General features: G+C 34.4%; 5 protein-coding genes and 1 long non-coding RNA gene across 11 annotated transcripts; 2 read left to right on the top strand and 4 right to left on the bottom strand.

The window, feature by feature from the left end:
- Positions 1-2441: 2441 nt before the first annotated feature.
- LOC105120715 (cationic amino acid transporter 9, chloroplastic-like) lies at positions 2442-7094 on the top strand. 3 transcript variants are annotated; one of them, XM_011019028.1, is made up of 9 exons: positions 2443-2987; positions 3716-4128; positions 4232-4408; positions 4531-4755; positions 4837-5013; positions 5371-5603; positions 6337-6430; positions 6548-6638; positions 7006-7094. In XM_011019028.1, exons 1-9 carry the CDS (start codon positions 2735-2737, stop codon positions 7020-7022), a joined length of 1680 nt encoding a protein of 559 aa, XP_011017330.1. In that variant the 5' UTR covers positions 2443-2734; the 3' UTR covers positions 7023-7094. The 3 variants fall into 3 exon arrangements, with proteins under 3 accessions (XP_011017329.1, XP_011017330.1, XP_011017328.1); XM_011019027.1 differs by lacking the exon at positions 7006-7094 and having other exon boundaries at positions 2442-2987; positions 5371-5607; positions 6341-6430; positions 6548-6853; XM_011019026.1 differs by lacking the exon at positions 7006-7094 and having other exon boundaries at positions 6548-6853.
- Positions 7095-7204: 110 nt separating this feature from the next.
- On the bottom strand, positions 7205-8965 carry LOC105120714 (uncharacterized). Its single transcript, XR_841417.1, has 2 exons — positions 8580-8965; positions 7205-7944 (listed from the first exon to the last, which is right to left on the bottom strand). It is a non-coding gene; the product is annotated as an uncharacterized LOC105120714 (long non-coding RNA).
- A 1333-nt stretch (positions 8966-10298) lies between these two features.
- LOC105120713 (putative dual specificity protein phosphatase DSP8) lies at positions 10299-13048 on the bottom strand. Of its 2 annotated transcripts, none has more exons than XM_011019024.1 (6): positions 12632-13048; positions 12344-12466; positions 11944-12037; positions 11726-11808; positions 11530-11619; positions 10299-11153 (listed from the first exon to the last, which is right to left on the bottom strand). In XM_011019024.1, exons 1-6 carry the CDS (start codon positions 12815-12817, stop codon positions 10770-10772), a joined length of 960 nt encoding a protein of 319 aa, XP_011017326.1. In that variant the 5' UTR covers positions 12818-13048; the 3' UTR covers positions 10299-10769. The 2 variants fall into 2 exon arrangements, with proteins under 2 accessions (XP_011017326.1, XP_011017327.1); XM_011019025.1 differs by having other exon boundaries at positions 12734-13048.
- A 3662-nt stretch (positions 13049-16710) lies between these two features.
- LOC105120712 (uncharacterized) lies at positions 16711-19026 on the bottom strand. The gene is made up of 2 exons (XM_011019023.1): positions 18757-19026; positions 16711-18630 (listed from the first exon to the last, which is right to left on the bottom strand). Exons 1-2 carry the CDS (start codon positions 19004-19006, stop codon positions 16802-16804), a joined length of 2079 nt encoding a protein of 692 aa, XP_011017325.1. The 5' UTR covers positions 19007-19026; the 3' UTR covers positions 16711-16801.
- Positions 19027-19702: 676 nt separating this feature from the next.
- Positions 19703-22464, top strand: LOC105120711 (actin-related protein 2/3 complex subunit 5A-like). Of its 2 annotated transcripts, XM_011019022.1 has the most exons (5): positions 19703-19929; positions 19999-20071; positions 20147-20247; positions 22100-22279; positions 22330-22464. In XM_011019022.1, the coding sequence occupies exons 1-4, from the start codon at positions 19826-19828 to the stop codon at positions 22233-22235; spliced, it is 414 nt and encodes a 137-aa protein (XP_011017324.1). In that variant the 5' UTR covers positions 19703-19825; the 3' UTR covers positions 22236-22279; positions 22330-22464. The 2 variants fall into 2 exon arrangements, with proteins under 2 accessions (XP_011017324.1, XP_011017323.1); XM_011019021.1 differs by having other exon boundaries at positions 22100-22464.
- A 2211-nt stretch (positions 22465-24675) lies between these two features.
- HB4 (homeobox-leucine zipper protein 4) lies at positions 24676-26950 on the bottom strand. Of its 2 annotated transcripts, none has more exons than XM_011019018.1 (4): positions 26528-26950; positions 26101-26402; positions 25906-26009; positions 24676-25298 (listed from the first exon to the last, which is right to left on the bottom strand). In XM_011019018.1, the coding sequence occupies exons 1-4, from the start codon at positions 26685-26687 to the stop codon at positions 24956-24958; spliced, it is 909 nt and encodes a 302-aa protein (XP_011017320.1). In that variant the 5' UTR covers positions 26688-26950; the 3' UTR covers positions 24676-24955. The 2 variants fall into 2 exon arrangements, with proteins under 2 accessions (XP_011017320.1, XP_011017321.1); XM_011019019.1 differs by having other exon boundaries at positions 25906-25985; positions 26528-26948.
- Positions 26951-27880: the final 930 nt, after the last annotated feature.

Raw genomic sequence — 27880 nt, 5'->3', positions numbered from 1 at the left:
ATGAAAAATATACCAAGAGTTGTTGTTTGTTTTAGGTGTTCATTACTGAACTTGACTTTTCTTTTACTATGTTTATTTCAAAGAAATTTGTTATTTTAAAAAAATATTTTATCTTTAACAAATGAGTTACAGGAGCTCTAATCACACTTGTATAAAACATAGAATTGCACTTAAAATTCAAAATCTTAGCCGAAACAAACACTCATCAGCTCTTATCAACAATTCTGCTACTTCTTCATCTAACACTTTCAATAAGCTCTTACAAGTATCTTAAAGTTATCGGAAAGGGAAAAAAGAAGAACAAGAAGAGAGTATACAAAACCACTTCTCTCCATAAAACACAAAGTGAGTATGCAACATCGTAATACATAACTAGAAATTTGATGAACTTATACCAACAACTATACAAAAAATATTAAAAAAACTAACAATTATATAAAAAAATAGTCTATAAGCAAAAAACTCAGAAAAAATGAAACCACAAAAATGGATAATAGAAACAAAGAAATTGATTACCCACCAATCAAAACTAGTCACAACAACACAGGCAAGGTATTAGTCCATTCTTAAAGCAAATTTACTAAGAAAATAGTAGAAATATTAATTTGATGCCAGTCTTTAATTACTATTTTGATTTTCAATAATTAATTTTTGTGAGTTTTTAATTTGTTTGGCAGCTGGTTGCATAGTTTTTTTTTTAAATATAAAATTTAAAAGAAAATTTTAATTATAAAACAGGATTAAAAACAAAAAAATATTAACCAAGAGAATGAAAACCTAATTTAAAATAAAAGGTTAATGAGAGGACAAATTAAAATTTTAAATTTAAAGAGAAAATTCAAAAGAAAATTATAATTCAAACACAAAATATCAAAATCAAAAGAACAATAACTAAATTTTTATTAAAAAAATAACAAATTGTAATTATAGATTCAATAATAAAATTGAAACTTGACAAAAAAGCAAGAACAAAAATAAAAAATAAATAAAAACATCATCATATATGAGGATAATTTTAAAAGTTTAAATGACCAGTATGAATTTTAAAGGAATGAAAAAAATAAAATTATTGACAACAAATCATCACTTGAATCGTCGCACACACAACCTCATATGGAAGGAGGTGTTGTGATACTTTCAATACCATCATAAAAACCAACATTAAGCTAATAGATACACTTCATGCATTGCCTGAAATGTATGAAAATGTTTCATGTGCCAACTATTTTTTGTAATATTTTATATTTATTAAAATATCAAATTATCTTAAATTAGTTTGATTAAAAAAAAATCATGACAAAATTACAATAAAAACACTAGAAGTAAGTTTAATAACTTTTTTTTTGTTTTAAAGATGTTGAAGTCATTTTATTATGCTAAGAAATTGAAAAATCTAAAAAAAATCCTCTAGACAAAAGTTTTGCTTTTAAAAATATGTAATTTTTTCATTGTAATTTTAAAATGTAAAAAAAACATACATGTTTATGGTTAATTTGATAATAGCTTATGTATCATGTAAATATATTTTAATACATCCAATAATTAATTTTAAATTTTTTAATGAGAGAAATAAAGATGTCGTTAACAGTGCCAATAAACGTAGATCTACAATATTTTCGAATTCACATTAGCTTTTATTAATCCCAGCACTACATGGTGGGAACAAGTTAAACAACACTGTAAATTCGTAAAAATGTTTTGATGTTTGGATTTTGCGTGTCCATTATTTTCTTTATTTTATTTTATTTTTTTCTCAACGAGGAAAGAGTTCAACGTGATTAGTTTCTTTGTTGTTTTGTTTTTTCCAGATGATTGGTATAGATGTCTATAATTGTGTTTATTTTTTTATTCAAAAAGTAATTTTTAAATTTTTGTAGTTTTAAATTAATTTTAAATTATTTTGATATATTAATATAAAAAATAAAATAAAATAAATAAAAAAATATTAGTTTAATATATTTAAAAATAAAAAATATTTTAAATACAACAGTATAAAAACATTGGTTAATTAATGAGCAAGTGAACGTTATGAGAGGATTTTTTTTGTGGAATTTAATGAGGGTGTTTGAAACTGCAGTAAAAATTATTTTTTAAAATAGTTTTTATTTTAAAAAATATTAAATAATAGATTTTTTATATCAATATTTATTTAAATAATAGATTTTTTATATCAATATTGAAAAATAATTTTTTAAAAATATTAAAATTTTTAATTTAAAGTAAAAATTAAAAATATTAATTTTTTTAATTTAAAGTAAAATTTTTTATTTTTTTAAAATATTTATAAAATATAAAAACAACAATAAAAAATTAACGGTGGTGGACCTCAAGTTAATTTGAGCTCTGTATCCTTTCTTTTATTTATTTCTTAAAAAAACCATCCAAACTTGTACACTAATATATATTCAGAAGGCAGTCTTACACCAACATGAAATAAAACAGCGTTGCAAAGAGATCAACTCACCACCTAAAAAAAATAAGACTGAAGTTTTTTTCAGATGAACGAAGAAAAAGGAGAGCAGTAAAGAATAGAGATTTGGCCAAATATGAATTGAAATGGAAAAGAGAGATTGAAAAAAAAAAAAAAAAAAAACATCATCCATGACGCATAGCACAAAAATTATCATTAACAAACCAAATATGCATCCAATCCGCAGCACCGTATCGACGGATAGTCGCTATGATTTATGAGATCCTGATAGAGGGAAAAAAGAAAAAAAGAATCTTATGATCAATGGGGGGCCAGAAAACTCCTTCCTCCTCCTCCTCCTCCTCGTCCTCCTCCTGGTTTTCTCACTTCTGCTCCTCAGCTCTCAGGACCAAACCTATAAATTCTCCACTTGACACCATCCTCGTCTCTCGTAATTCCACCGATGCCCTCGTCCGTCGCCTCGGCCTCCTCGATCTCATCCTCCTTGGCGTTGGTGCCTCCATCGGCGCCGGCATCTTTGTTGTCACCGGGACCGTCGCCCGCGACGCTGGCCCCGGTCTGTATTCTCCACTTCAATCTAACATCATACTTTTTTTTTTTTTTAAGCACGTGTGTCACATGATTTTTATTCGATACAAAATTAGTAATGCTATACAGTAGCGAGAATGAGTTTTCTTGTGTATATAATACATATATATAATTTTCTTCAGGTCCGATCGATGAAGAACTTGAGTTAGTTTGGTGTTTAGATAGATAGACCTTAAGTTTGACCGGGGGAGGAGTTAATTCCGATTGACTCACAAGCTGAGCCGATAAATTTAATTTTTTATGCTCTTACAATGGATTGAGTACATGGGTAGCATTGGTATGTGAAATTGGATAGGATTGTGCAGGCCGATTACAGTTGTACTTGTGTTTGGCCCCGTGCCAGGTTTGATACGTTGTTCTCTGATAAGGTCCTGTCCCATCTTGTCATGTCTTCTCTAGTTTCGTTCGTTGTTTCACCAAACGCACTTAGCTGATGGAGATGACAAGGATGTGCCGGGGGGGGGGGGGGGGGGGGGGGGGGGGGGGGGGGGGGGCTGTGTACTGGGAGGTGAAAAAGATTTTTCTTTTTTATTATGTCCCATTGGCACATCAAATATTAGTACAAGTGGAGTTGTCCTGTCCAATTTGATTTACTAAATTCTATCCAAATTGATTGTCTTGATCGATAGAATTGCTTGATTTATGCTTCTGTTGAATTGTTCTTATTAATTGTGTTCTTGGTATGTTGCAATGCAGGGGTAACAGTGAGTTTTATACTAGCTGGGTTATCGTGTGTGTTGAATGCACTGTGTTACGCAGAGTTGGCTTCACGTTTACCTGCTGTTGTTGGAGGAGCATACCTGTACGCATACTCAGCTTTCAATGAGCTTACCGCTTTTCTTGTTTTTGGGCAATTGATGATTGATTATCACATTGGGGCAGCTAGTATAGCAAGAAGCTTAGCAAGTTATGTTGTTACGATTTTAGAGATGTTCCCTGTTTTTAAAGATAATATTCCGAGTTGGATTGGACATGGTGGTGAAGAGTTCCTCGGAGGAACTCTTTCCATAAATTTGTTGGCGCCATTTTTACTTGCTCTTTTGACTGTAATCTTGTGCTTGGGTGTTGGAGAATCTTCGATTGTGAACTCTTTCATGACTGTATTAAAGGTATGTATACTTGCACAGAGTTATTGTTGAATATTGTGTGCAAATGTTGATGAAGGATGTGAGATTAGAATAGATGTAATGACTTAGTTTGGCTTTGGTACAGGTTGTCATTGTTATCATTGTAATCTTTGTGGGTGCTTTTGAGGTTGATGTTTCGAACTGGTCACCTTTTGCTCCACATGGTGTTAAGGAAATATTAACCGGATCCACTGTAGTGTTCTTTGCATATGTTGGGTTTGATGCAGTTGCAAATTCAGCTGAAGAATCTAGGAGACCACAGGCATGTTCTGTTGATTTGGTGCTAAATATATTAGATCATGAAAAAAAAATCCAATCATGATTTTAAGAATCTTGTATGTAATCTGATTGTGTAATTTTTGTTTTCCTAATTTGTTTGGTCAGCGGGACCTGCCGCTAGGCATCATTGGAAGTCTTGTCATATGCATTGCACTTTATATTGGAGTCTGTTTGGTGCTCACTGGGATGGTGCCTTACTATCTCCTTGGGGAAGATGCTCCATTGGCTGAGGCTTTCACCTCTAAGGGCTTGAAATATGTTTCTATTTTAATCAGCATAGGTGCTGTTGCTGGACTTACAACGACCCTTTTAGTTGGCCTTTATGTTCAGGTGACACACATCAACCTTGCATATAATTATATGCCTTCTTAGCTGTGCAATTGTGAGTGACAGCTTGTTTCTCATAAACAGTCTCGATTATATCTGGGTCTTGGAAGGGATGGTTTACTGCCTTCTTTATTTTCTAAAGTGCACCCCACACGTCATACTCCTATTCATTCTCAAGTCTGGGTTGGTATTGTTGCTGGCATTCTGGGAGGGTTGTTTAATGTGCACGTGCTCTCACACATTCTGTCAGTTGGTGCATTGGTATGTTGTTCTGATCTTCTTCTCTATTAGAATTCAGGTGTGAATAAAATCCTGCAACCTGTTTAAGATGCAGTTGCTATCTATTTTCTAAAACTGCCACCTGCACTTACCAATCACATTGCAGCGTGCCTGCCAGTTCCTGCAATATTGAATCTAATCACAAATGACATGGCATGCTGTGACGTGTTTGTGTTTAGGCAGGAAATGAATTCTTAAAATTTCATGCTTGTTGTCATTAGTGGTGCTTCAGCATTTTGATTTTCAAGGTTTCACGCTTCTTGTCAACGGTAGTGCTTGAGTGCTTTGATTTTTATTAGTGGGTTATACGCACCTGACATTGCATTAGACTGGTTGCAGACAGGTTATTCTGTTGTTTCAGCATGTGTCCTAGCCCTTCGCTGGAAGGATAAGACAGCGAGTCAATTTTCTTCAAGATGGACTTCAGCATGGAGGGAAGGGGTTCTTTGCATTGTCGCAGTTGCCTGCTGTGGTTTTGCCACTGGACTCTTCTACCGTTTTAGTGCTTCATTTATTTTTCTGGTCGTGGCAGTTGTTATAGCTATACTTGCTACTGCTGCTCTTTGTTGCCGCCAAGTGAGTATTATATTGTGCCTTTTGTGGAATGTTTCTTCTTACTTGTTCCGCACTTTATGATAATGATAAAGTGATTATTATGAGGGTAAAAATCTGATAATATTGTCCTAATGTGTGGAGATTAAATTTGTGTTTCTTCTGTTCTACATTGATGAAATGTTGTTATCAACGGACATGCTATGATTTAGATGGTGGTGAGTCCTGGTGTCTTTGGGGTGGTCTTTAAATTGTGGGTTTTTTTTTTTTATGAGAACTTTATTTGTTTTCTTTTCACACACGGAACACTGATTCTTAGTTGTAGAGGTAATTGGCGAAACGAATCAAATAATACTTGAGAACTCTGCTGGCTTTGGAATGTGGGCATCTTTTTTGTTGATTCATTATGCCCTTCTGTAGCCTAGACTGTGCGTAAGGACATTTTGGAACTAGAATTTCTTGATGCCTGATAACATTCCTGGAGCACTAGTTGCATTTCATCAAACCAATATTCCTCTTTTGATTTTCCTGTTGAGTTTTCTTTTGTTGGGATTTTAATCTATTTAAAGGGTTAACTGTTGAGTTACATAATGGTGTTTGCCCGACCTTTTTTTTAAAGGGCCAGCAAGGCCTCTCCTGCCTAATGTAGGCTGTGTATTTACCAGTTTTATGAGGCTGGCTTCCATCTTCTTCATGATTTTCTCCAGTCCTGTGAATTTTTGAATGGCCTGTAATGCCTTCTGTTTATTTTTCTCAGACTTACACCAACCCTCCAGGGTTTTCGTGTCCTGGGGTTCCCATTGTGCCAGCTGTTTGCGTCTACTTCAACATGTTCCTGTTTGCTCAGGTGCACTTTTAGAGAATCATTTTTACAAGCAATGTCTCCTTACAAATTGCCAACCTCTGAAATTAATCTGTTCTTATAGAAAAGCTAGTTAATGATGGCCAACTTTCCTTTATGCAGTTGCACCACGAAGCCTGGGTGAGGTTTGTTGTCCTGAGCATTATCATGGTTGGAATATATGCATTCTACGGGCAGTATCATGCCAAACCAGGTTCGGATGAGTCAATTATTTATCAGAGAGCTCCTACAGAACCAACTAGATAGTTCCATCTTAATATGCCTTGTTGTCTGTTGTAGCATTTATTCTCTTGTATTTACCAATGTAACTAAGCTATGGCTATTTATACAAATGACATTTTTATTTATCAAAACCCTTGAGATTTTTTCAGAACATGGCAATATAAAAGTGCAGTATCGCACTACTTGGCAATTTTCACCTGCATCTTATTGATTTATTTCATCGATTCAAATCACTGACCTTAAGGCATGGCTCCCTTGTATTTTCAGAACATATTATTCCTTCTTGCTTTCTTTCCCTCTTTCCCCACTTTCCGAACAGCCTTATTTTCTTTATGTAGAGAAATCCCATGCATAAAAATATCACGCGAGTCTCGGGATTGAAGGATGAAAATAACAGAATCCCCAGGAGGAACATCTTGCCGTTGAACATCTCTCTGTTAAGTGCTCGAGCTCTCCTTGCCTTTACCAGTTTTCCGTTCCACAGTCCACATCTCCCTAACATTCTCCACAACCATGTCGCAGAGTAGATCGAATGCCCTCTGACGCTCATCATTAGAACAGAGTGTGGCCCGGTGCCGAAGTCCTCCTTCCTGCCTGTGGCATCTTCCTCCACTGGCCAACGCATGCTGATTTCAAATTCTATTGAAGAAAAGAGTGCTGGTTTTGTAAGCAGCCAACCCTAATTAAAGCAGGAAAAACCGACTCCTGACAGCAGTTGACGTAGAAAGACTACTGAGTATGGAGAAAAACTATTGAAGAAAACATTTTGTAAGTCACTAAATCATCGGGCCAAATTTTGTCCCATTGAAACTAGAACCTCAAAGCAACATTCAGGGTGTATTAACGAGAAAATTCTTTCTCACATCTAGACTTGGTTTCGAATCCGGGATAGTTGCATGAAAACCAAAACCATTTATCATCTAAGCCAAAAATCTTAAGGGTTTATAAAACTTCAACTACTAAATAGCAAATAATGATATTCCTGAAGATTGTTGATAATTTAGAGTCATCGTATAAAATTAAAATTCCGACTTTCTCAAATGCTAATTTTCAATATGGCCTTTCTTAGACAAGGTAAAAATCCACGTAGTAGGAATAAACTTTTAGCGCGATAATGTTCCGACAAAATTGCCTTTTAAAGGCTTAACAAAAGCCTGTCAGTCGCACACGACATCAGAGTAAAATCCTGTAGTCTTCCTTTGACAGTCCTTAAAATTGAGGAATTCCACGTCAAAAACTTCGAGCTGTTTTGAGCTGAAAAATGTAGAAGGTCCAACCTGTACAAATGATTAGGTAATCAACAAATTCTTATAAATAAAGAACCGGGGCATGAACATTTGGAACTAGACAAAAAATATTCTTACCAGTGAAGCACCCATGATCTGGATAGTTGGCAATAAGTTTAAACTTATTAACCGTCCTTTCCTTTTTTGGGAAGGAAAGATAAGAATGGTACTTGATTGAATTTTTTATTGTTCTACTGAGAAATCTTCTAAATCCAGGAAAATAATAGTTTGAAAGTCTTCCCCGCAACTGTTATTGACCATACTGCATAGGCAGTTAACATGAAGATGAAGCAACCATGGAAAGAGTAAAAGGGATATGGATGGCATTTTATGGGAGTCTTGGCCTCAGCCTCAAAGGCAGGAAAACAGAATAGAAGCATCACAAGTGTCACTATATATGCCTGGAACTGCGAAGCAATAACTAGCATATTGGTTCTCTTTTCTTACTTTTCTCTCTCTCTATCTTATCCTAAAACCCCTCAGGAAATATTTCCACAGGACCCAGTTGCATATAATCAATAAAAAGGAAGAAATCATGATTAAGGAAAGGGAAGTCGGGTGATGTTGGATAAAGAGATACTGAATTGTGCAGAAAGAGAAGGAAGCAGGGAATTCGAGAAACTAGCCAGTGGCCCAAGTTCTTGAGGAATGATTATCTCTCTTCCCCCCAGGTCTCAAGTCTCGAATTCCTTCCTCAAATCCTGCTTAAGTTCCCTTGTTAACTACCTCTATTGCTTACAGCTTTTAGTTTGAAAAGAAGGCAAGCAGGTCTGGATAGAAGGCACACGATTGTACTGAAGTCTGGATGTAGTCTGTTCGCTTGGAATCAGTGCATTGGTGCCCACGAGGATTTTCACAGGAGAACCCTGCAAGTAGGTGCTGCAATGCGACGATCTGAGTCAGTATAGCCAACATAGTGGAAATTCACCTGCAAAGATTCTAAACTAAATTAAAGCTCGACAGTGAACAAGATTTTTGTAGAAACAAGCAATTTCACCCGCGTTTATGCACGGATCATAAATTTTTTCTTTCTTTCGAAGAAAAGGAACATGACAGTTCTTCTAACACAACATAAAGTGATTTTGATAAGTGGATGGCATCGCACCTGCTATCTAAATGGCACGTATGTCACCTATTTTCTTAGAAGAAAAGAGACCTCCCAAGCAGGACATGTTACGAGGTTTCTGTCTGCACAAAGTTCAAATAAAAAAAGCACAAGTATCAATATAGGAACAGGGAAACGAAACAAAAAAAATCCTAGCATGGTTGCCAAGGGGCGAAAGTATAATATACCTAACTTCTTAAATTGTAGCCTCAAATTACCGCAAAATGCAACTTTTCTTAGCTTCCACACATGCTCAACTTGTCAGAGGCACAAATTTATCAGCTCTCAGCAAATTATGTCCAAAAAGAAAGGTATAGTTCACTCCATGTGAGCAACTAGTCACTTTCACCGCTCATGATTGCTTCTGTTTAGAGTGTACTAACACAGGAAGACTAGCAAGGAAGGGGTCATAGTAAAATTAAACTAAATAAGAAGGTATAGTTCATCTAGTTGACTTGTTGAGATTAAAAAAATAAAAATCGAAACACCATTGTTTTAGTTTTTCATTAAATTAAAGGATTGATCCAAGTCTTTTGTCCAGTTAAACTCCGAATCAGATCTGAGAATTACAATAAAGGTTCAGAGATGCTAAACTATTGGATTTGATTCATCCATGAATTTCTTCTCACTATAATTACTTTTCTCTTCTATATGTTAAAGTCTGGATATGATATAAGACAGGAATTGGACTGTGACTGTCCAAGTATTACCATTCCTTATTTCACCGACTCTTTTTACCTATATAACTCGTTGATAGTATAAACATATTTTTTTATATTTTACATTTTTAAAAACATATAAATTCATTCTAAAATTATTACAAAAAATAGTTTTTTTATCTTTATCTTTTCAACCTTTTTAACTAAATATGATTCAATTTTTTAATAATAAATATTTATCATTTTTACTCCGAAACATTAATAAAGACAACCTCAAAGGAGTTTACAAAGCTAAGAAACATTAAATTTAATATACTAGCAAGTGACTTGTGATTCGCTATAGGCAAGAGAAATAAAAAAAACCTTTTCTCAATAAAAAAATATAATTTTATTCAACACCTTTTGTTATATTATGACAAACGCAAAAACAAATCAACGAGGATAATATATTTTATATTAGCTTTTTGTAATGTTTAATAATATATTTAGATTAAAAGTGATTTCCTTTAAAAATATATTTTGGATGTTTTTGAAATGATCTGGAACATAGAAATCAATTAAGAAAACATGCTTTTTGAGACAAATCACCCCCAAAATTACATAGCAAATAGTGTCTTACAAATTTGCGCACGTACACAAAAGCTGTGACACGGATCAAAAAGAGGGGAAGAGAATCCAGTTCGTTCAAAAGTTCCAACGAAAAGCAAATCTGATCATGTACGTTTACAATCTGGAAAATTTTTCCTTCAAAAGGACAGAACTTGCGTCACGGACTTTGATAAGAGAAACAGTACCCATGACCATCAGTACCAGCCATTTCTTTGCTACTCTGAAAAGATTGAAAACAACCCACCTTCCTCGCAGTAGCACACATCTCAGGCGGAGGAACAAAGGGATGCTATACTTCTTCATGTCCTCCACTCTGCACATGACCTCAAACTAGGAAAAATCACAACACTAGGGGAAACAGAGAAGGATACCATCACTTGTGTTGTGTTTTATGGGAAAAAAAAGGGAACTCCTAAATTACACTCCCGGTAGATTTCGACATCTCAATAAACCTGGATGTCTGCAGCTATGCTACTCAACTGATTACCCCCGATGGAGCTTCCTGGTTTCTTCATTGAAGATTTCTGGTCAGGGTGGCACCCAAGCCACAAGCATGAAAGTCTGGAAATAGCTGCCCGGCTAGCAAACTGAACCTTACAAGCCAGGCCATGCTCTGCCAACATATCATTACCCACTAAACCCGAGTCACAGCTAGCATCATATCCGTCAAGTTCAGATTCTGTTACCAACACAGCAGATCCATCATCAAAGGATGCTGTGTCCTGTTTCTCGTCCCCTCTGATCGGAAGATCTAAAGCCTTTTGAGTTACCGTACAGCCAGGGACACTAGTTTTTTTCACCTTGAGAAGATAGTAGTCTTGAACAGCCTGTATAAAGGGATTAACGTGGAATGATTTTAGGAGAAACCCAAGCGTTATTGAATGACAGATTGGCAATAAAAGGAACCATCAAACCAATAAAACGACAACTGTACTTCAAAGCAATGAAAATAAAATGGCAGATTGACAGATCACAGTTAGTTCCATGAACAAAAGGTACAGGGTCAAAATCCAAGTCGGTAAATCGTGAGTCCGCTCTCAATCCAAGTCATTTGATCTAGAGTGAAGCTTGAAATTTCTAGCTCTTCTTTGTCCAGATTCCTTGGCAGAGAATAAATGTAACACGTGTGTGTGTGATGCAATCCATAGAAAGGTTACATTGAATTAAAATGAAGGATGTACATGAAAGCTATATCAACCTTACCTGCCATTGCGAAGAGACCAAAAGTACCCTGGGCCTGATAGATCTTACATGCTCGTATGCAGCCTTGGGCAACATATGCCTGTGTTCCACCTGTCAAGAAACAGAAAATCTCATACAGGTTAAAAGAATGCTCAACAAAATATAGAGAGTCAGTAAGTTGAATTTCTCGACAGGTTACATTTGAATTTATACATACTAGGTAACAGAGAACAATGGTTGTACTGCGCCCCCTACCAGCCTTGCAGTGAACATATGTTGTCCTCCCAAGAGAGGCATTTTCTTCATAAAGTTCAACAAAAAAAAGAGTTGATATAAAAAAATAAAATTATAAATGACTCCCTCTGGAGGGGGAAGCAAAAATCTATTAAAAATACAACTGCAATACCAGGGAATGAACGTTTACAACATACTTACTATGTATGAAGTCTACAGCTTGGCATATATCAGTAAATGAAGGGGCAAACAGATAGTCTCTCGTCGGAATGACCAAATGATCTATATCATGAGCCTACAAAAAAATATCAACAATGAACATAAATGTGTATCAGCACTCAAGCATAATCACGTGGAAAAAACAGGCAGATTCTTTCCCCCTTTTCACATTCAAGCAACAACAATCAGTGACTTACGTGGGCTTTTAAAGGCAGTATTGGCCATTTAAGTAAATAATTTCTCCTAGATTATCTAACCAATTTGTCAAAAAGAGATAATTGCAAAGCCTTAATGGGGGCATGGATTTTAAATTAAAGATAATCACCTGTACATTAACAAGACTATCATATCTGGAAAAACACGACATGGAAACCAAACTCACATGATATAGTGATGTGGGAACCAAAGTCTCGTATGATTCATTCAGTGTAACCACACCAGACACCCCAAGTTTTTTCAATCGTCGAACATCCGTAGGAAACGGAACAGCTCCCAACAATATAAACTGAAAAACAATTTAGACAGTCAGTGAGTAAGTAGCAAGTCTATATTCATCAACAACAACTTAAAAAATTTTACAAAAAATAAATAAATATTAATTCCTACTTTCAACAAACATTACTAATGAACACAAAACAAATCAGTAGCTAAGAAGATAATTAGTAAACACCTGATCGACTCTGTCCCACCAATGAAACTCGGATTCAATTTTATTTCTCAGAACATTGTACAACAGAGTAGGGTAAAACAGAGCACGAGCTCCAGCCCCTACCAAAACTTTCTTTGCATCCAAAACGACAACGCTTCTACATGAATTCTCATACTGATCTCCTTCCTTTATTTCCTCAATATACATCTTCTTCACATAACCCTCAAAGAAAAGGAAAAGAAACAAGTAGAAATAACCTCCTATGGATTACAACTACAACAAGAAGGAGAAGCTGGGAATTGAATGGATTATTTCATGGTTGATTGGAGGTTTAAGGAGGAGAGGCATGCAACAAATTAGGAAGAGGAGTTCCTTTTTTTTTTTGTGGGTTTCTTTTTTTCTCAACAAACACTGGAAAGCGATAGTAGCCTGCCTGGTGTTTCCGAAAGTTTGAAAATGTGGTCGTGTTTTTTTTTGGTAATAAAATAATAGTTTTTTTATTTTAATATTAGTATATTAAAACAATTAAAAAATATTAATTTAATTTCTTTTAAAAAAAGTAAAATTTAAAAAACAGGGGAGACCACAGTACGGAGCTACATCTCTCCGTTTTCTGCAAGGATTTGGAACTTGCCTGTTTCAAAGTGGAAACGGTTACGTAATGACGACAGCGTTTCGTGTCTTGAGCAGTCATTAAAACGGCGTGGTCTTTTTTTGCCTCTCTTCTTTCATGTCTTGAGAAGTAATATACTCATCGAGTTTAATTCTTAAAAGGTAATTATTTCCTAGTTTATTGCAAAGTATTTTTATTTTCTATCAATTCTTATTAGTAAACTAGAGTTTCTGCTAGTGGAGGGAGAGATTTTTTTGTCCTAAAATATTTGATGGTTGGACCATGAAGCGTTTTACTTCAAAAAAAAAAAAATTCTGAAAGCGGTAGCAAGACGATGTGTTAAAACAATGAGTTATCATGCGATTGGAATTGTGTTGAAGATGATGATTTAAAGTATTTTTATTTAAAAATATATTATTTTTTTTATTTATTAAAAATTATTTTAAATATCAATATATTAAACTAATTTAAAAACATAAAAAATTATTTTAAATAAAATAAAATTTAAAAACACATGATGCTCTCTTAGTTAAAGTGTTGATTGTAGATTCAAGAATGACAATGATTAAGTTTCATTACATAAAAAAATTATTTTAAATAAAATAAAATTTAAAAACACATGATGCTCTCTTAGTTAAAGTGTTGATTGTAGATTCAACAATGACATGAAATTATATTTTAATTAGAGGTTTATTTAAAATTAATATTTTAAAAATATTTTTAGATTGTTTGATATATTGATATAGAAATAATTTTTTTAAATAAAAAATATATTATTTTAATATATTTTCAAGTAAATAGCACTTTAAAAAATAATCATTATCATACTTTTAAACAATTTTTAAAGTTAGTGTAATTTTAAAAACAAATCAACCCTAAAATATAGTGATGATAATGATGGTAGTGTTAGAGTCAACAATTAATAATAACAGTAATAATAATGGTGGTTAAAATTATTGGATTATATTATAAATGGATTATTATCTATGAAATATTTTATATAATTTAACAAGTTATCAATATTTTTTAATAAATTAACTAAGTTTAAAGAATAATTATAAAATATTTTATATTAAAGAGCTTCTTTTTTTTTTAAAAAAAGACATATTTTAAAGAAAACAAAAGGTATATTCCAGCAAAAAAAAATTTAAAAATTTAATTTTTATAATTTCATGTAACTTGTTTTTAACTATGAACTCATATAAAATTCTTACATTTGTTTAGTTAAAAATGTTATTTGTTTTAAATAAAAAGGTTGTTTTTAACTTTAAGTTTTGGTATGTTTTTTTAGTCTATTACCAAGAATACTTATCATCGAGGATACTTTCAGATCAATTTATACATTGATTAAAACCAAATCTCTTTTTATATTTATTATAGCAAATAATATATTATTTATTTATCTATTTATGGAGATTCTAATCACTAGGAAGGTAGTTGGAAAATTAAACTAGGTTTTTTAATTCAAAAAATAAATTTTTTAATCTATTTTATTTAAAAACATCTAATAAATAAAATCATAATATACTAATTGTTCGACTAAAAACACTCATAAATAGGTTTAAAAACACAAAAATTAAATAAAAAAAATCTCTCAGCCTTGTTCTACACTTTTTAGCAATATAAAAGCGCAAGAATAACTTAGTGACACTCATCTCACCAGGAAAATACATTTACATCAAATTTGATTTTTAGATATCAAACTGGTCACCCGACTGTTTTCACTTTCCTTCATTATTTTCCAGCAATTCTTTCTTGTTTTTTATAATATTAGAAACATAATTGTGAACAAAACAAAATTTTACGTCAAAACATGGAAGTTTTAAACTAAAAAGCCAAAAAAACAGTACTGCTGTTGCCTTTTACTTTGTCCCCACTCACCAACTTTAAATCATGTTTGAGAATAAATTGTAACTTGTTTTTCGTTAAATGTTTTTTAGTTTTTTAAATTGTTTTTTTATAATAATATCAAAAATAAAAAATTATTTTGATATATTTACAAATAAAAAATACTTTTAAAAATAATTGTTATTATATTACAAAACACCCTTTAAAGCTGGTTTCTTACTATTATGATGATTATTTTTTAAAATAATATTTTTTTATTTTTAAAATTTTATTTTTAATACCAATACATTAAAATAATTAAAAAAAACTAAAAAAATAATTTTAAACAATTTTCTTTCATATTTTAAGCAAATTACATTTTAGACACGCACACACCATCTATATCACTATCTGACAAGTGGACGTAGTTAGGGGACAAGGAATCCTCTGCACGAATATGCTTCTCACGGGGTCATATTATTCACCGCGCTCCAACTACCAAGCTTTTGAGTCTCGAGGATGGGAACAAATTGAGTCGTGTTAGTGTTTTTTTTTTTTTTTTTTTTTTTTGGGGGGGTTTGGTGATAAGGAATATCCTCGCATCATTTTACTTATTTTAGTTGAGACGTTAAATGGGCTTTATGCGCAATTGCGGCAACAGAAGTGATGAGTAATTGTGTTTGATGACCATGTCCTGAACAAGGTTCAAATCTTCAGCACTGCCATGGTTAATTTATTAATTAACAGCAGGAATTGTTTTAAGACAAACCACTCCGATACCAAACACTGCTCAAGCAAGCCTTTAACTGATAGACATAGCAGCAGATTTTTAGTCATGAGTAACTTGAGGAAGGACATTACGGAAATTTAATATCACACAGATGCCGAAAACTATTTATTAGCATCCAACGCGTCTTTTAACAGATAAAGAATCACGTTTCTTAAATATTTCAAAAACAGAAGGCTTTGTCACCAGCAGCCTCCATAGCTTTACTCAGTTGAGGACGAATCCAGCAAATTATTAAAAATCACATTACTTCCTTGAGTGAATTTAAAACTTGCAAAAGCTTTTCCTTGAGATTCTCCCAGGATAAGCCTCAAGTCGTGAGGTGACACAGTCCCCAGTCACACAAGACATGCCAATAAGGTTCTGGTTTTTTTAACTTCACAGAACACCTTCAAGGGGTCTCATTCATCCATTCCATGATTGAACAACACTAGATGATTATAAAACTTTTTGAGTCATCGTTTCTACAAGATAACTGCGACATGTACATGCAGCTACTGCAACAGATACAATGCCATCTGTTGAGGATCGCACTGAAAGATCATTCTCCCTATTTCTCAAAGCGCAAAACCAAATAGAAAGGCAGATTGATGATGGCGTGCTTTTACTAATTTTATTAAGGCAATAATATTAGTTTATGATGTCAAAGTAATGCAGAATAGTTAGACGGTTTAACAATTCTATGAAAGATAAAAAATCTTTAATTATGCGACGAAGTTGGTGGATACTCATACTTCACACTTCCACGAGAACTGGATGTAGTATCTACAATAGCAGGTTTAGATACAATCTAAAATAGATAACTGAAGATTGAACAAGTAAATAGCAGGTTTAGATACAATCTAAAATAGATGACTGAAGATTGAACAAGTAAAAAAAAAGAAGAATAATAATCAACTTCGTCTCCATGTTCCTAGCTATCTAGGAGCAGTATAGCTATCTAGGAGCAGTATAGGCTTATCTTTCACCTAACATAAGTACCATTCAAGCGCTTTCCCTTTGATCTCTGAATAGACGCAACTTTCTGAAGCCTAATCTGCTCCCTGAACTTGGCTATGAATTCACCAGCTTTCTTATCAACCTCGCTGGAGTAATCTCCTGCATCAATGTTAGTGGCAGGCGCAGAATGTTCATCTGAACTCACTCGAGAATTATCAGTCCCACTTTCTGAGTCTTTTGTGGACTCCACGGTAAGACTCTCTGAAAATACTTCCTTTTCCTTCTTCATATGCTTTGAAAGGGTTGGCTTTGGCATATGATGATGAGTATCCGAGTTCTTTTTATCAGAGCCAAGTAACATACTATCAGGTCCTCTTTTCATTTCATTCTTTCCCACGTTTACTGTTTGAGCTTCATCGCAAATTTTTCCAACTTTCTCATCAATGTGTTTTCTACCTACATCCTTAGCTTTTATTGTCTCTGCAGCATATCCACTAGCTCTAATAGTCCCAATAAATCTTCCCTTTAGTGATGAAGTTTTAACAGGTACTGCAGGTTTCTGATCTGATCTCAAAGAACCCTGCCCGGTCTCTCCACTACCCACTGTATGCTCATTCCTTTTCGCTTTCAAATCTTTCAATTCATCCTTTAAGCTTCTCCGTGAATCCTTTTGGAACAAAGACCCACCATTGTATCTCCTCAAATGAAATGCATTCAGTGGAGCATCAGCCTTCCTGGTTGCTAGTGATTGAGAAGCAGGAGGATAAGATGCACTATAACTCTTGTTTTTCCCTAATTCTTCGGTTTCAGAATTTGGCAATTCAGAAGAAATAGAGTGTGAGGGTGAGAGAGTGGTTGGTGAATACGAGGCTGAGCTCCCTTGGGATGAAAAAGATGTCGTGGACCTGAAAGATTGCGACTCGATTTGAGTTTCATCAACTGAGAGAGCTCTAAAATGTGAAGGACAAAGATGTTGTGGACCTGGACCCCTTTGAAATGACAAAGATGTTGTGGACCTGAAAGACTGCGATTTGAGAGACTCGAACTGTGTTTCATCGACTGAGAGAGGCCTGAGATGTGAAGAATCTCCAGCAAAAGAACCTACTTTCTCTCTAATTTCCTTCCTCTCAGATCTCGGATGCCATGGTATTTCGGAAGGTAAGGCTACAGTTTCATTAAAACTCTCCTCCAAGTTCTTAGGAGGCATATCACCAAAATGATTCTCGTTTGCACTCCTTCCAGAACCATCAGTGGAGCCTGAGGCCGAGAAGCTTGTACCGGACTCGTTTTCATTACTAAATAGAGAGCTATCCAGAACCCTAATCCTCGAATTTAAACTCCTAATTGGCAACCCTAGTGGCCTGTAACCATTTACTTGTCCTAGATTACCATATTCATCAAGTGAATAGTTCGGTTGAGACCCTACAACCATCGATTCATTCTGAAAATACTGAGAATTTCGAGCTTGAATCACATCGCTATCACCGTTCTCAAATGAATTTTCAAAGCCATTTTCAGCATTTAAAGATCCACCCTTGTTTTGTTCATTACCGTTAGTATCATCAACCGTAGACTCATCATCCCTACAGTACTGCGATTCAGTTTTGTTCAGTTCATGGCCATCAGTGGCATTAACCATAGACTCACCACTATAATACTGTGAATTCCAATTTTGGTATACATGTTTGTCATCAAACCCAGACAAATTTTCAGACCCATCATAAGAAATTGGAGAAACGTGAAAAATCCTAGACACATAAGATGATTGTGAATCATCAGAGTACTGGGGAGGTGGTTCGGAGTCAAAATCTTCAACATTTCTAAGACAAAACAAGCCACAACAAACAGCAAGGCCTATGAAAAGAGGGTGAGCAAGGCCCCAAAATTTAGTGAGAATAGTAGACTGGCTGATAAAGTCAGGAGCTTGTGAAGGAAATAGTGGAATAAGAAAAAGAAAGAGAACAAAAAAGAGAGACTTAGAGAGTACGTGACTAGTGAAAGATGATGACTTATTGGTTCTGGTGATGGGTTTTGAGTTGTCAAGCTCCTTGAGTGGGGAAGGGGGCTTGGAATGTGAGACAGGATCTGCCATTAATGGAGAAACAAGGGGTTTTTTAGGTTCTGCTGTTTGGCGGGTGTGAGAATGGGGAAATGAGATGGTGGAGGAAGGAAGACTTTGAACTTCGAAGGGAAGGAAGGAAAAAACAGGAGTCGGGAAAGGAGAAATCATTTATTACGGCCATTCGCATGTTTGAGAGTGTGAATAATATTTTTTATTTATTTTTAAAAATTGTTTGTAATATTAATATATCAAATAAAAATATTAAAAAAATAAAGGCGTCTCAATATTGAAAGTCAAACACGGAAACTCGGACGTCATTGATATTATCTCATTTGATAATTCTATATTTTAAATTCTAATTGTTTTTTCGCTCAACGTCTTTTTTGTTTATTGTTTTTTATTCTTCAAACATTATTCTCAAAACTCTTTTATCATCTTTACTTGATTTTATATTATTTACTTTTATATTAAGATTCTATTTTCTAAAAAAAATTTGAATTCATTTAAAAAAAAAGATTAGCTCTTCTATCATTGTTTTAAAGATTATATTTTCCAGCATCAATAGATATAATTTAATCATTTTTTGAAACAAGTTTAAGCCCAAATAATTATAGTTTATTTGGATATTATATAACGAGAGATAACTAATCCATTATATATTTTAAATTCCAACAAGCCTCCTAATAAAACAAAAAAAAATCTATTTTTCTAAAAGTTGTTCTTAAAATTAAATAACAAAATAATTTTTTTGTTCATTTATTTATAAAAAAGGGTGACGAAACCTAGGCCCATGAAAAGAAGAGGTGAAACTTAGCCTGCATTGATTTGAACCAGGCCCTAGCCTTAGCCCAATAAAGAACGATCCTTATTCACAAAGCAGCACGAAGCTGTATCGAAAACAGGAGAAACACGGCGCCAAAGGCTCAACCGCTACCCGCCGTAGCTAAACGCTTTAACTTCCCCATCGTTTCACTGCAAGGAGAGCGAATGGCAGGAAGAGGGGAAACAGTGAAAGAAGAGAATGCAGAGGCAGAGGCTATAATCACAAGAATCGAACACAAATCTCGCAAGATCGAAAGCCTACTCAAACAGTCAGTAATTATCAATCATTTTGCAACTCAATTTTGGTGTTTCTGTTTGTGATTCTTTGTTTCTTTTAGGGGTAGACCTGTCGAGGCTCTCAAAACGGTACTAGAAGGCTCGCCTCCCAAGACTCGAGACGAACGATGCAAGGTTTTGTTTTTTTTTTGTTTTTTTGGAAAAATTAAGGGAAGTTTTGATTTTTATATATATTTTTTATATGCGTAGTCAGCGAATTGGATCTTGGTGCATAGAGCGCTAATGGCAATAAAAGATGTGGATGCATTGTTCTCTGCTTTGGATCCCGAGTACTATGATATTCTGATGAAGTCAGTCCTTCTCTTTCTCTTCCTTATTTTCATTTCTTGTTTTATTTTATTTAACTTTCCCATCACCTGAATTTACATTTACAGTTAGAGAGTTGTAGTTTAGTTTTGTTCGATTCGATTTCTTGGGTATCCTCAATAGTGATCATAATTTTTAAGTTATGCGTGCGTGATATTACTGTCGTATGAGGACTCACTCATTGTCAATGACATTTTTCTTTTCAATTTTGTTTCAGTGACGAATCAGAGAACCTTGTCCTTTAACGTAGTTTTTTGTTTTTTAGAAAAACAAATAGATAGTTGCAGCCTCTTAAGAACTCAAGATGGTGTCGACCCTTTTTCGTGATTTAGTGAAGCCACCTTATATCAAGCAACGGTAGTATTTTGAATTTTGTGGCTTTTCTCATCCATAGAAGAATTCTTCAAATGAAAGTCTTTGGCAAAATTATGAATTGGGTCTTTTAAAATATTTAAAAAATATTTTTTATTATTTGTTTATGTATGTTTGACAAGTAAGACCTTGAGCAATCTTCATTTCGTATTTGAGACCTTTTGTTAAGTGAAGACAATCTTCATTTTATAAAGTATAACTGATAATTATTTATTATTGAGGCTTTTTGTTAAGTGGAAGCTTTGAATCATTGCTCAAACGTTCCTTAGCTTAATCTGGCTTCATTTCAAGGTTAAACTTTATTGTTCCTTCAGCCTGTTTAGATATTTTACCACTTCCTCTCCAAATATATTGATTTTTCATCATTTCACAACTTTTAACTTATTTTTGGTGTAATCTTTTAATCATGAACTGATGTTCTATCAATTTCAAACTTCTAGCTTGGCATTAACGTCTCTAAACTTGAAATCACTTGGAATTTGTAGCAGCTACCCATTTTTCTGCTACAAGAACGAAGCCAGCAGAGAGTTAAGATATTTCTGTTGGTGTGATCATTCATGAAAACTAATTATTATTGCCAGTGGGTTTTTATCTAAACGAAGCCCTTGGCTAGTCTTTATTGGTTGTGGGGAATATTTCACCTGCATGTTGCTGTTCGTTAGTAAACAGTTCCTCAACATAAAGCTTCTATGTTTTCTAGCTTTAAACTTCTTGTTTTGAAATATAAAATATGGTCGAGAACTCTCTTCAATTTCATCAAACCTTAATTACCTTGAGGATAAGATTCTCGCCATTTACAAAATGGTATCCTGATTCTCCTTCCAAAGCCTCCTTGTAAGAACCCCCCCTGTTGTATCTTCTTGGTATATTACTCAGCTGTTTCATCAGGAGAAATAGAATGGAACTGATTTTGCCTACAACAGTTAAAGTGCTATTTATATTTTTTTTTTTCATGAAGACATCATAAATGCAAATTTTTACTTATCGTTCCGTAAATGTGATCATCCATTTCTCTTGTCCAAGGACACTTTTATACATGTCCACAATTGGCTTTCTGTGTGACACATTGCACCATATTTGTGTTGCCCCTGGTGTCTACTCTAGAAGGATTTGTTTCATCCTGGCACATTTTGGATCCCTACTTGTATGTGAAAAAAAAAGCTGAGCATGAACTTCGAAGGTACATATGAAGCTGACGTGCTTCAATCTTGTTCTTGGCTGAGCTTTAATACTAATAATCACATGCTCAGTAATGTGGACATAGTTGACTGTGGGATTATCAAATCCTTACCGGCTTGTGTTGAGCACTAACAGCAACACCCCTCAACCCAAATGCCCGAAAAGGAATGGGTGAATCGAATCTCCATCTAGCATTTCATGTGGTCTATTCATTTGTCGTTCTCATTGTTTTCGTGAAACGTTCTGCAATAGAACATTAATTCAGTGATATCATATATTCCACAGGTACTTGTATAGGGGATTGTCTACTGGAGATCGGCCCACATGCGACCAGTGCCTGCGGATACATGAAAAATTGACGGAGAAAGCTGGCATGGGTTGCATATTGCGTTCCCTTGCAGACACTGTGAATACCGTTTGACTGGATCGTGTACACCAAAAGTTCAAATTTATACCGTTTGACTGGATCGGGTACACCAGATGTTCAAATTTATTCATCTGTCATATATAATTTTGAACGATGATAGTGTGCAGGGACCATCAGGGTTTTATGTTCCAAAAGCTTTACCTTGCCTTGAAGCTTGTGATTTGGTACCTGGTTTCTTATTTCATTTTTATTCGAGTAAGTCATTGTATAGATATGTCTTAAATTAGCTGCCAGCTAACTTACCTATCAGACAAGATTCCTGTACCTTCGTCTCTGAATCAATGTAACTTCATCTCTGAATCAATGTAAGAGTAACTGAAATTGGATCACATGTCAAGGTAATGTAATTGATGCGGGATAAAAAAATTTAAAAGAAAATAAAAGAACCAAGAAGTGGAAGCCAAAAGGAAAATAAAAGAAAAGGTTGAAAAAGTTTGAAATTTTGTTATTTTTATTCAATTCATCAATAACTGTCTAATATTTAAAAAATAGAATATAAATATTAAAACCTTAACTACATTGTGTTTATAGCCTATTAAATAAAAATGTCGACTAATAACTACATTAAATTTAATAAATAAAATCCAATAATACAAGGGTTAGACTATCTTTATAATCATATGAATATGTAAATCATGCACGGGGTCTGATGTTCCTTTGAACATGGATTTCTGTTTTTTGTGTACTGCGCGAACTCCCCTTAATTCCCAAGGCATGGATTTGATGGTTTTTCACGTTGAAGATTACTTTGGAAAAGCATTCGCAACCACTGTATGAAATTCTTTATTAGAGATCGAGCCACAGAGAAAGCTGGCTATGCTATTAGAGATCGGGCCACAGACAAAGCTGGCTATGGTTCAATATGACGTTCTGAAGAAGGCACTGTTACCGTTTGACCGCATCAGGGGCAGATCAATGCGAAAACTTCTACGGTAGTAGCATATATAATTTCTAGGGATGATAATGTGTAGAAACTATCAGGGTTTTGTTCCAAAAACCTTTGTCTTGCCTTGAAGCTCGTGATAAAGATATAAATCTTCTTGTTTTATATTTTTTTTAGATTAATATGAATGTTTAGGTCAGTTTGAATATATTACAATTAATTTCATAAATTTTAAAGTTAATAACTATATAAATCTCCAATAATCATCATATAAACAATCAAAAACTCAAATTTAAAATTATAGATAAAGCAAACTCATTGATGCAAAATTCTTGCAACTTTAACACCAACTTTTAATCAAGCAGGTTGTTGTTTTGTTTCTCAAATCTTAAATTTCTGCCCAGCTACCTGCCAACCTATTAAACATAGATTCCTGAACCTTCTTCAGTGAACCAATGTAAAAAAAGATCTGAAATTAAATTGCATGTATAGATAAAAGGGTCGGTCATTTTTTTTGCCTTGTGGATTTTCATGTATCTTTCCTGCATTTTTAGACGTATCAATAAATGCTTAGTGTCCATGGACCAACACACATCACCCATCAAATTCAGATTTCTTTTTTTTTATATATATATTTTTGTGAAGAGAGAACGTTTAGTTCTTGGAAGGAAGCCTTTTCAATTAATGCGTTATGGTTTGCTAAAGGCCTGAACAGCTGAAAGGGCGGCTAAACTCTTAATTTCTCTTCCTACGAGGGTCTCAACCCATTAGGCCGGTGGTTCATGAGATCATGTTTGACGGATATGATAAGAACTTGTGAGATCATGTTTCAAACTCCACCCCCAACAATGTGCAAAAAACCCCTTCGTCGATCTTTATGAATTACCAGCTAGTCTCATAGGTCCTGTTTTCACTGACAATCACATCGAGTTGGCTACACGTCTGTCTGGATTATCTAATCCTCACCTGAAGGATGTGAACTTGAGTTCCTCATTAAAAAAAAAAAAAAAAAAATTGGTACCAGACATGTAAAATTCAACAATGATTTCATAGGCAGAAAAGAAACGTACCATTTTATGAAGATTCAGCTGCCATACGCTATAGTATTGTGGACAAGGAACGTGCTGACACACTTGACACTTAAAAAGATGAATTGCAGGTCGAATAAAGAAGGATGGACATGGAAGCTTGGGAGCAGCGAAGCCAGACATGTTTAATATCTATTAATTAATTGTAACACTACAGTGGATAAAAGAGATCATGAGATATGAGACATGAAATTCTTCTACTATGAGCCATCCTTATATTCTTTGTGTATTAAGGCATGGAGACATGCGTACGAATCACAAGAAGAACCTGATATCCTTCACAACGCTAGTGGACATCAATTCATATACAAAAGCCACCAATAATCTAAGGATGAAGAGAAGCATTTCTAGTTAATTTATAGGATGACCAATCATTCCTTCACTAGAATCACTAAAACACTATCCTCTTTAAAATAGTAGAGCCACTTTGTCCACCTCCAATCCTACAATAATAAGCCCACTTTGTCCACCTCCAATCCTACAATAAGTATGAAGATAAAGAATTCGGATTCCTATGTCGTCCCTTCCACCATCCTACCACTTGCAAACACTAAATTGTGCAACTAGTCCACTCTTAGCTAACTGGACTTCGCCAAAATCGCATCCTAACCATCACCACTGATTGTGTCTTCTTTCGCACTCCTCTCTGTTCCACATTCTCTCACGTTTCTCTGGATATTTTATCCTAATTACTTCCATCCATGTTATCTTTTTACAATAATAGCCCTACTTCAAACAAACTATCATGAACTGGAAGCGGGAGCATCAAACGTTCGATGGTGGATAGGCGTTGCTGCCCAAGGGTTAATGGGCACGGGTCGTTGTGGTTGGGGGTTCGAGGCAATTGGAGCAAGAGCAGAGGACACGACAGCAGCAGAAGATGATGATGCCGAGGAGACAACACGCTTGCATGAAGGACACATGGTGAGGGTGGTGGGAGGGTTCATGTGCATGTAGAGCTGTGGGGAGAGTTTCAGTGCTCTGAGCTCTTGCACCTCCTTCAGTAACCTCCTGTTCTCCTCTGTTAGATTTTCACAGAACCTCTTTAGGTACTCGCAATCTACTTCAGTTTGCTTCAACTTAGTCCTGAATCAATTCGAGTACAAGGAAATGTTCACTTTTCAGTTTTCACTCCATTTTCCTCAGCATAAAAGTATTTCAAAATCCATTTAAATTAATCACGCTAATTCTGAAGACAACAAAATGTAAAAGCAAACATCCATTTACCAGGCAACCGAACACCCTACTTGTACATATTGAAGACTGACTCAACACTAAGTATGGATACTAAACTTTAGTAGTCCTGATGAAGTCACCATTTCCTTTGCCTGCTCATAGTGTAGACGACACATGAATACGGTAATGCATTATTACAAAGAACAACAGTTGTTGTAAAACCTGGATGCAATTATAATTAATTAATTAATAGTCCATCCTAAGTGGCATTAAATTCTAGATCATTCAAAATTGGAGGAAACAATTTTTTCCATAATATTGTAACAATTATTTTTTAAATGTATTTCATTTAAAAATATATTAAAATAATATTTTTTTTATTTTTTAAAATTCATTCCCCTCATCAACAGATGTTCTCTGAAATAAGAAGAAAATCATATCCTTATCAACTCATTTGATATTCGCAGTACTCCTGAAATACCAAATATAGCCCTGACAAAGTCGGGAAATATCTCACCTTGCTCTTCTGTTCTGAAACCACACCTCCACTTGCCTTGGCCTGAGATTCAACTGTTTTGCCAAAGCCAGCTTTTCCTTCTGCAACCACAAAACCACCACGTACTTCACCAAATGACACCAAAGCCAGAATTAAAAACCATCCTACCATAAAATAAAATAAAATAAAAAGATTAACCCAAAGGCTACTGCTCACGGGATTGAGAGTATTATGTTCCTTGAAATTCTCTTCAAGCACTGACGACTGTTCCTTTGACAGTCTCAGCTTCTTCCTAGAAGCATCACCACCATCTTCATCATCACTTCCGCGAGAGCAAGAGGCTCTCTCTGCTTCTGTTTCTTCTCCGATCTGTTTTCTTTCACTTCTTTTACCACTGAAGCTGGATAGTGTGCTGTTTGGAGAAGAAACCCCAGTTTCGTCATCATAATCTGCCACAGCAGCCGGTACTCTGTTCATGTCAAGCCCTCGTTGAAACAACCTCGTATCACATGTTCTATCTGCAATAGCAAAAAAATAATAATGGGAATCCTGTAATTAACCCAGAACACAGATCTGAATCAAAGACAGTACTGAAAGCTTGTTTTTTTAGAGCCCAAAAACAAGAAGAAACAAAAACAGGTACCTGGTGATTGAAAGAGGTCAGTCCAGGAAGGTTTTTTATGTTTGTTTTGTGAAGCCAAAGGCATGAGATTTAGCTTCAAAGAAGGCTGCTGATGATGATTCCGTTGTGTAGCATATCCCAAGCTCAAACTCAGGCCCAAGCCATCATTTTTATCACCCATCTTCTCTCTCTCCCTCTCAAACAACAAAACCAAAGTTTCAATCTTTCCAGTCAAAATAAACACTCCCTTTTGCCTTTCAACTGGGATAACTGGGTTTTTATTCAGGATTGTGAGAAAGCAGAATGGGAAAAGAGGGGTAGAAAATGGTTGGGTTTTTTGGAGCCAGAGGTGTCACAGCTTCTTGCTTTTTTCAGGACAGCAAAAGGATGGGACTAGTTATAATAAACAAATTAAACTAAAACACCGGGGTCGGTTTAACCCTTTCCATGAACAATAACCATATTTTTTATTATTATTTTAAAAAATAATTTTAAATAATTTTTATATTTTTGTATAATTTTGAAATGATAGTTTCAAAAATTAAAAAGAAAAGAAAAGATGAAAAGTGGTCTGATACATCTTTACAAGCATTTCACTCGCCACCCTAAATAATTCATTTGAAAAAGAAAAAACAAAGGCGGCAGAGAATTATATTCAAATAGTGAAGAGAGATTTAGATGTACAAAGAGCGGAAACAAAACCTGGTATGGCTTGCCTTAAACCTGCTGCGTTCCTTCTGCGATCTTTGCAACTGGTATGGCTTCAGTTGAAGGATTTGTCCTGGGCTAAAAAGGTACTGGGGCACGAAGGAGAGATTAGGTTTTCTACCATCGGTGTGGTTGCTAAGAACAATAAATGGCTTTTAATTCAGCATCTGAAAACACATGTTTTTTACAGGAAAAAAAGAATTGGATTATGCATGAACTGACCCGGGTTTATTAAATTTTGCTGGGCCAAATTCCTAATTAGTTTTTATTTTAATTTGACTTAATCCAGGATTACGTAGATCGGATTCAGATCAATTTATTGGATAGAGTTTTAAAATTGTAGGTCATACATTTCTCAAAAAATTCTGTTTGAATTTAATAAATCTTATTGGACATCATGCCAAAAAACAATTATATTTATTACGTTGTCTTTTATATCAAATTCGGATGAAAAGTTGATGTTTAATTTTAAATTAAGGTATTGTTTAATTACTATTTTTAAAAATAAATAAATTTCAAGAAAATAAATTATTTTTTAATATTTAGTAATGTAATGAAAAATAAGTTGGAAAATACTTTTCAGTATTTGGTTATGTTATGAAAAATAAATTTAAAAATAACTTATTAATATTTTATTTTTTAAAATTTATTAAAATAATGAAGAAC

This window comes from Populus euphratica, unplaced genomic scaffold (genome assembly GCF_000495115.2).
Source record: "Populus euphratica unplaced genomic scaffold, PopEup_1.0 scaffold6.1, whole genome shotgun sequence".
Lineage (NCBI taxonomy): Eukaryota > Viridiplantae > Streptophyta > Magnoliopsida > Malpighiales > Salicaceae > Populus > Populus euphratica.
The sequence above is the reverse complement of the archived record's forward strand: the minus strand, read 5'-3'. Positions and strand labels throughout refer to the sequence as shown.

Bases quoted from the DNA above. Each gene is read 5' to 3' on its own strand.
- HB4 (XM_011019018.1), bottom strand. From the start codon at position 26,687: ATGGGTGATAAAAATGATGGCTTGGGCCTGAGTTTGAGCTTGGGATAT. The intron at 26,403-26,527 runs GTACCTGTTTTT...TTGCTATTGCAG, and splicing joins TGACCTCTTTCAATCACCAG to ATAGAACATGTGATACGAGG. The intron at 26,010-26,100 runs GTGAGCAGTAGC...CATTTGGTGAAG, and splicing joins AACATAATACTCTCAATCCC to TACGTGGTGGTTTTGTGGTT.
- LOC105120711 (XM_011019022.1), top strand. From the start codon at position 19,826: ATGGCAGGAAGAGGGGAAACAGTGAAAGAAGAGAATGCAGAGGCAGAG. The intron at 19,930-19,998 runs GTCAGTAATTAT...TGTTTCTTTTAG, and splicing joins ATCGAAAGCCTACTCAAACA to GGGTAGACCTGTCGAGGCTC. The intron at 20,248-22,099 runs GTCAGTCCTTCT...TATATTCCACAG, and splicing joins TACTATGATATTCTGATGAA to GTACTTGTATAGGGGATTGT.
- LOC105120712 (XM_011019023.1), bottom strand. From the start codon at position 19,006: ATGATTTCTCCTTTCCCGACTCCTGTTTTTTCCTTCCTTCCCTTCGAA. The intron at 18,631-18,756 runs CTAAGTCTCTCT...CTCTTTTCATAG, and splicing joins TTTCACTAGTCACGTACTCT to GCCTTGCTGTTTGTTGTGGC.
- LOC105120715 (XM_011019027.1), top strand. From the start codon at position 2,735: ATGGGGGGCCAGAAAACTCCTTCCTCCTCCTCCTCCTCCTCGTCCTCC. The intron at 5,014-5,370 runs GTATGTTGTTCT...GACTGGTTGCAG, and splicing joins TTCTGTCAGTTGGTGCATTG to ACAGGTTATTCTGTTGTTTC. The intron at 5,608-6,340 runs GTGAGTATTATA...TATTTTTCTCAG, and splicing joins CTGCTCTTTGTTGCCGCCAA to ACTTACACCAACCCTCCAGG.
- LOC105120713 (XM_011019024.1), bottom strand. From the start codon at position 12,817: ATGTATATTGAGGAAATAAAGGAAGGAGATCAGTATGAGAATTCATGT. The intron at 12,038-12,343 runs GTGAGTTTGGTT...ATTTTTTTGTAG, and splicing joins TTCCCACATCACTATATCAT to GCTCATGATATAGATCATTT. The intron at 11,620-11,725 runs GTATGTATAAAT...GTTTCTTGACAG, and splicing joins CCATTGTTCTCTGTTACCTA to GTGGAACACAGGCATATGTT.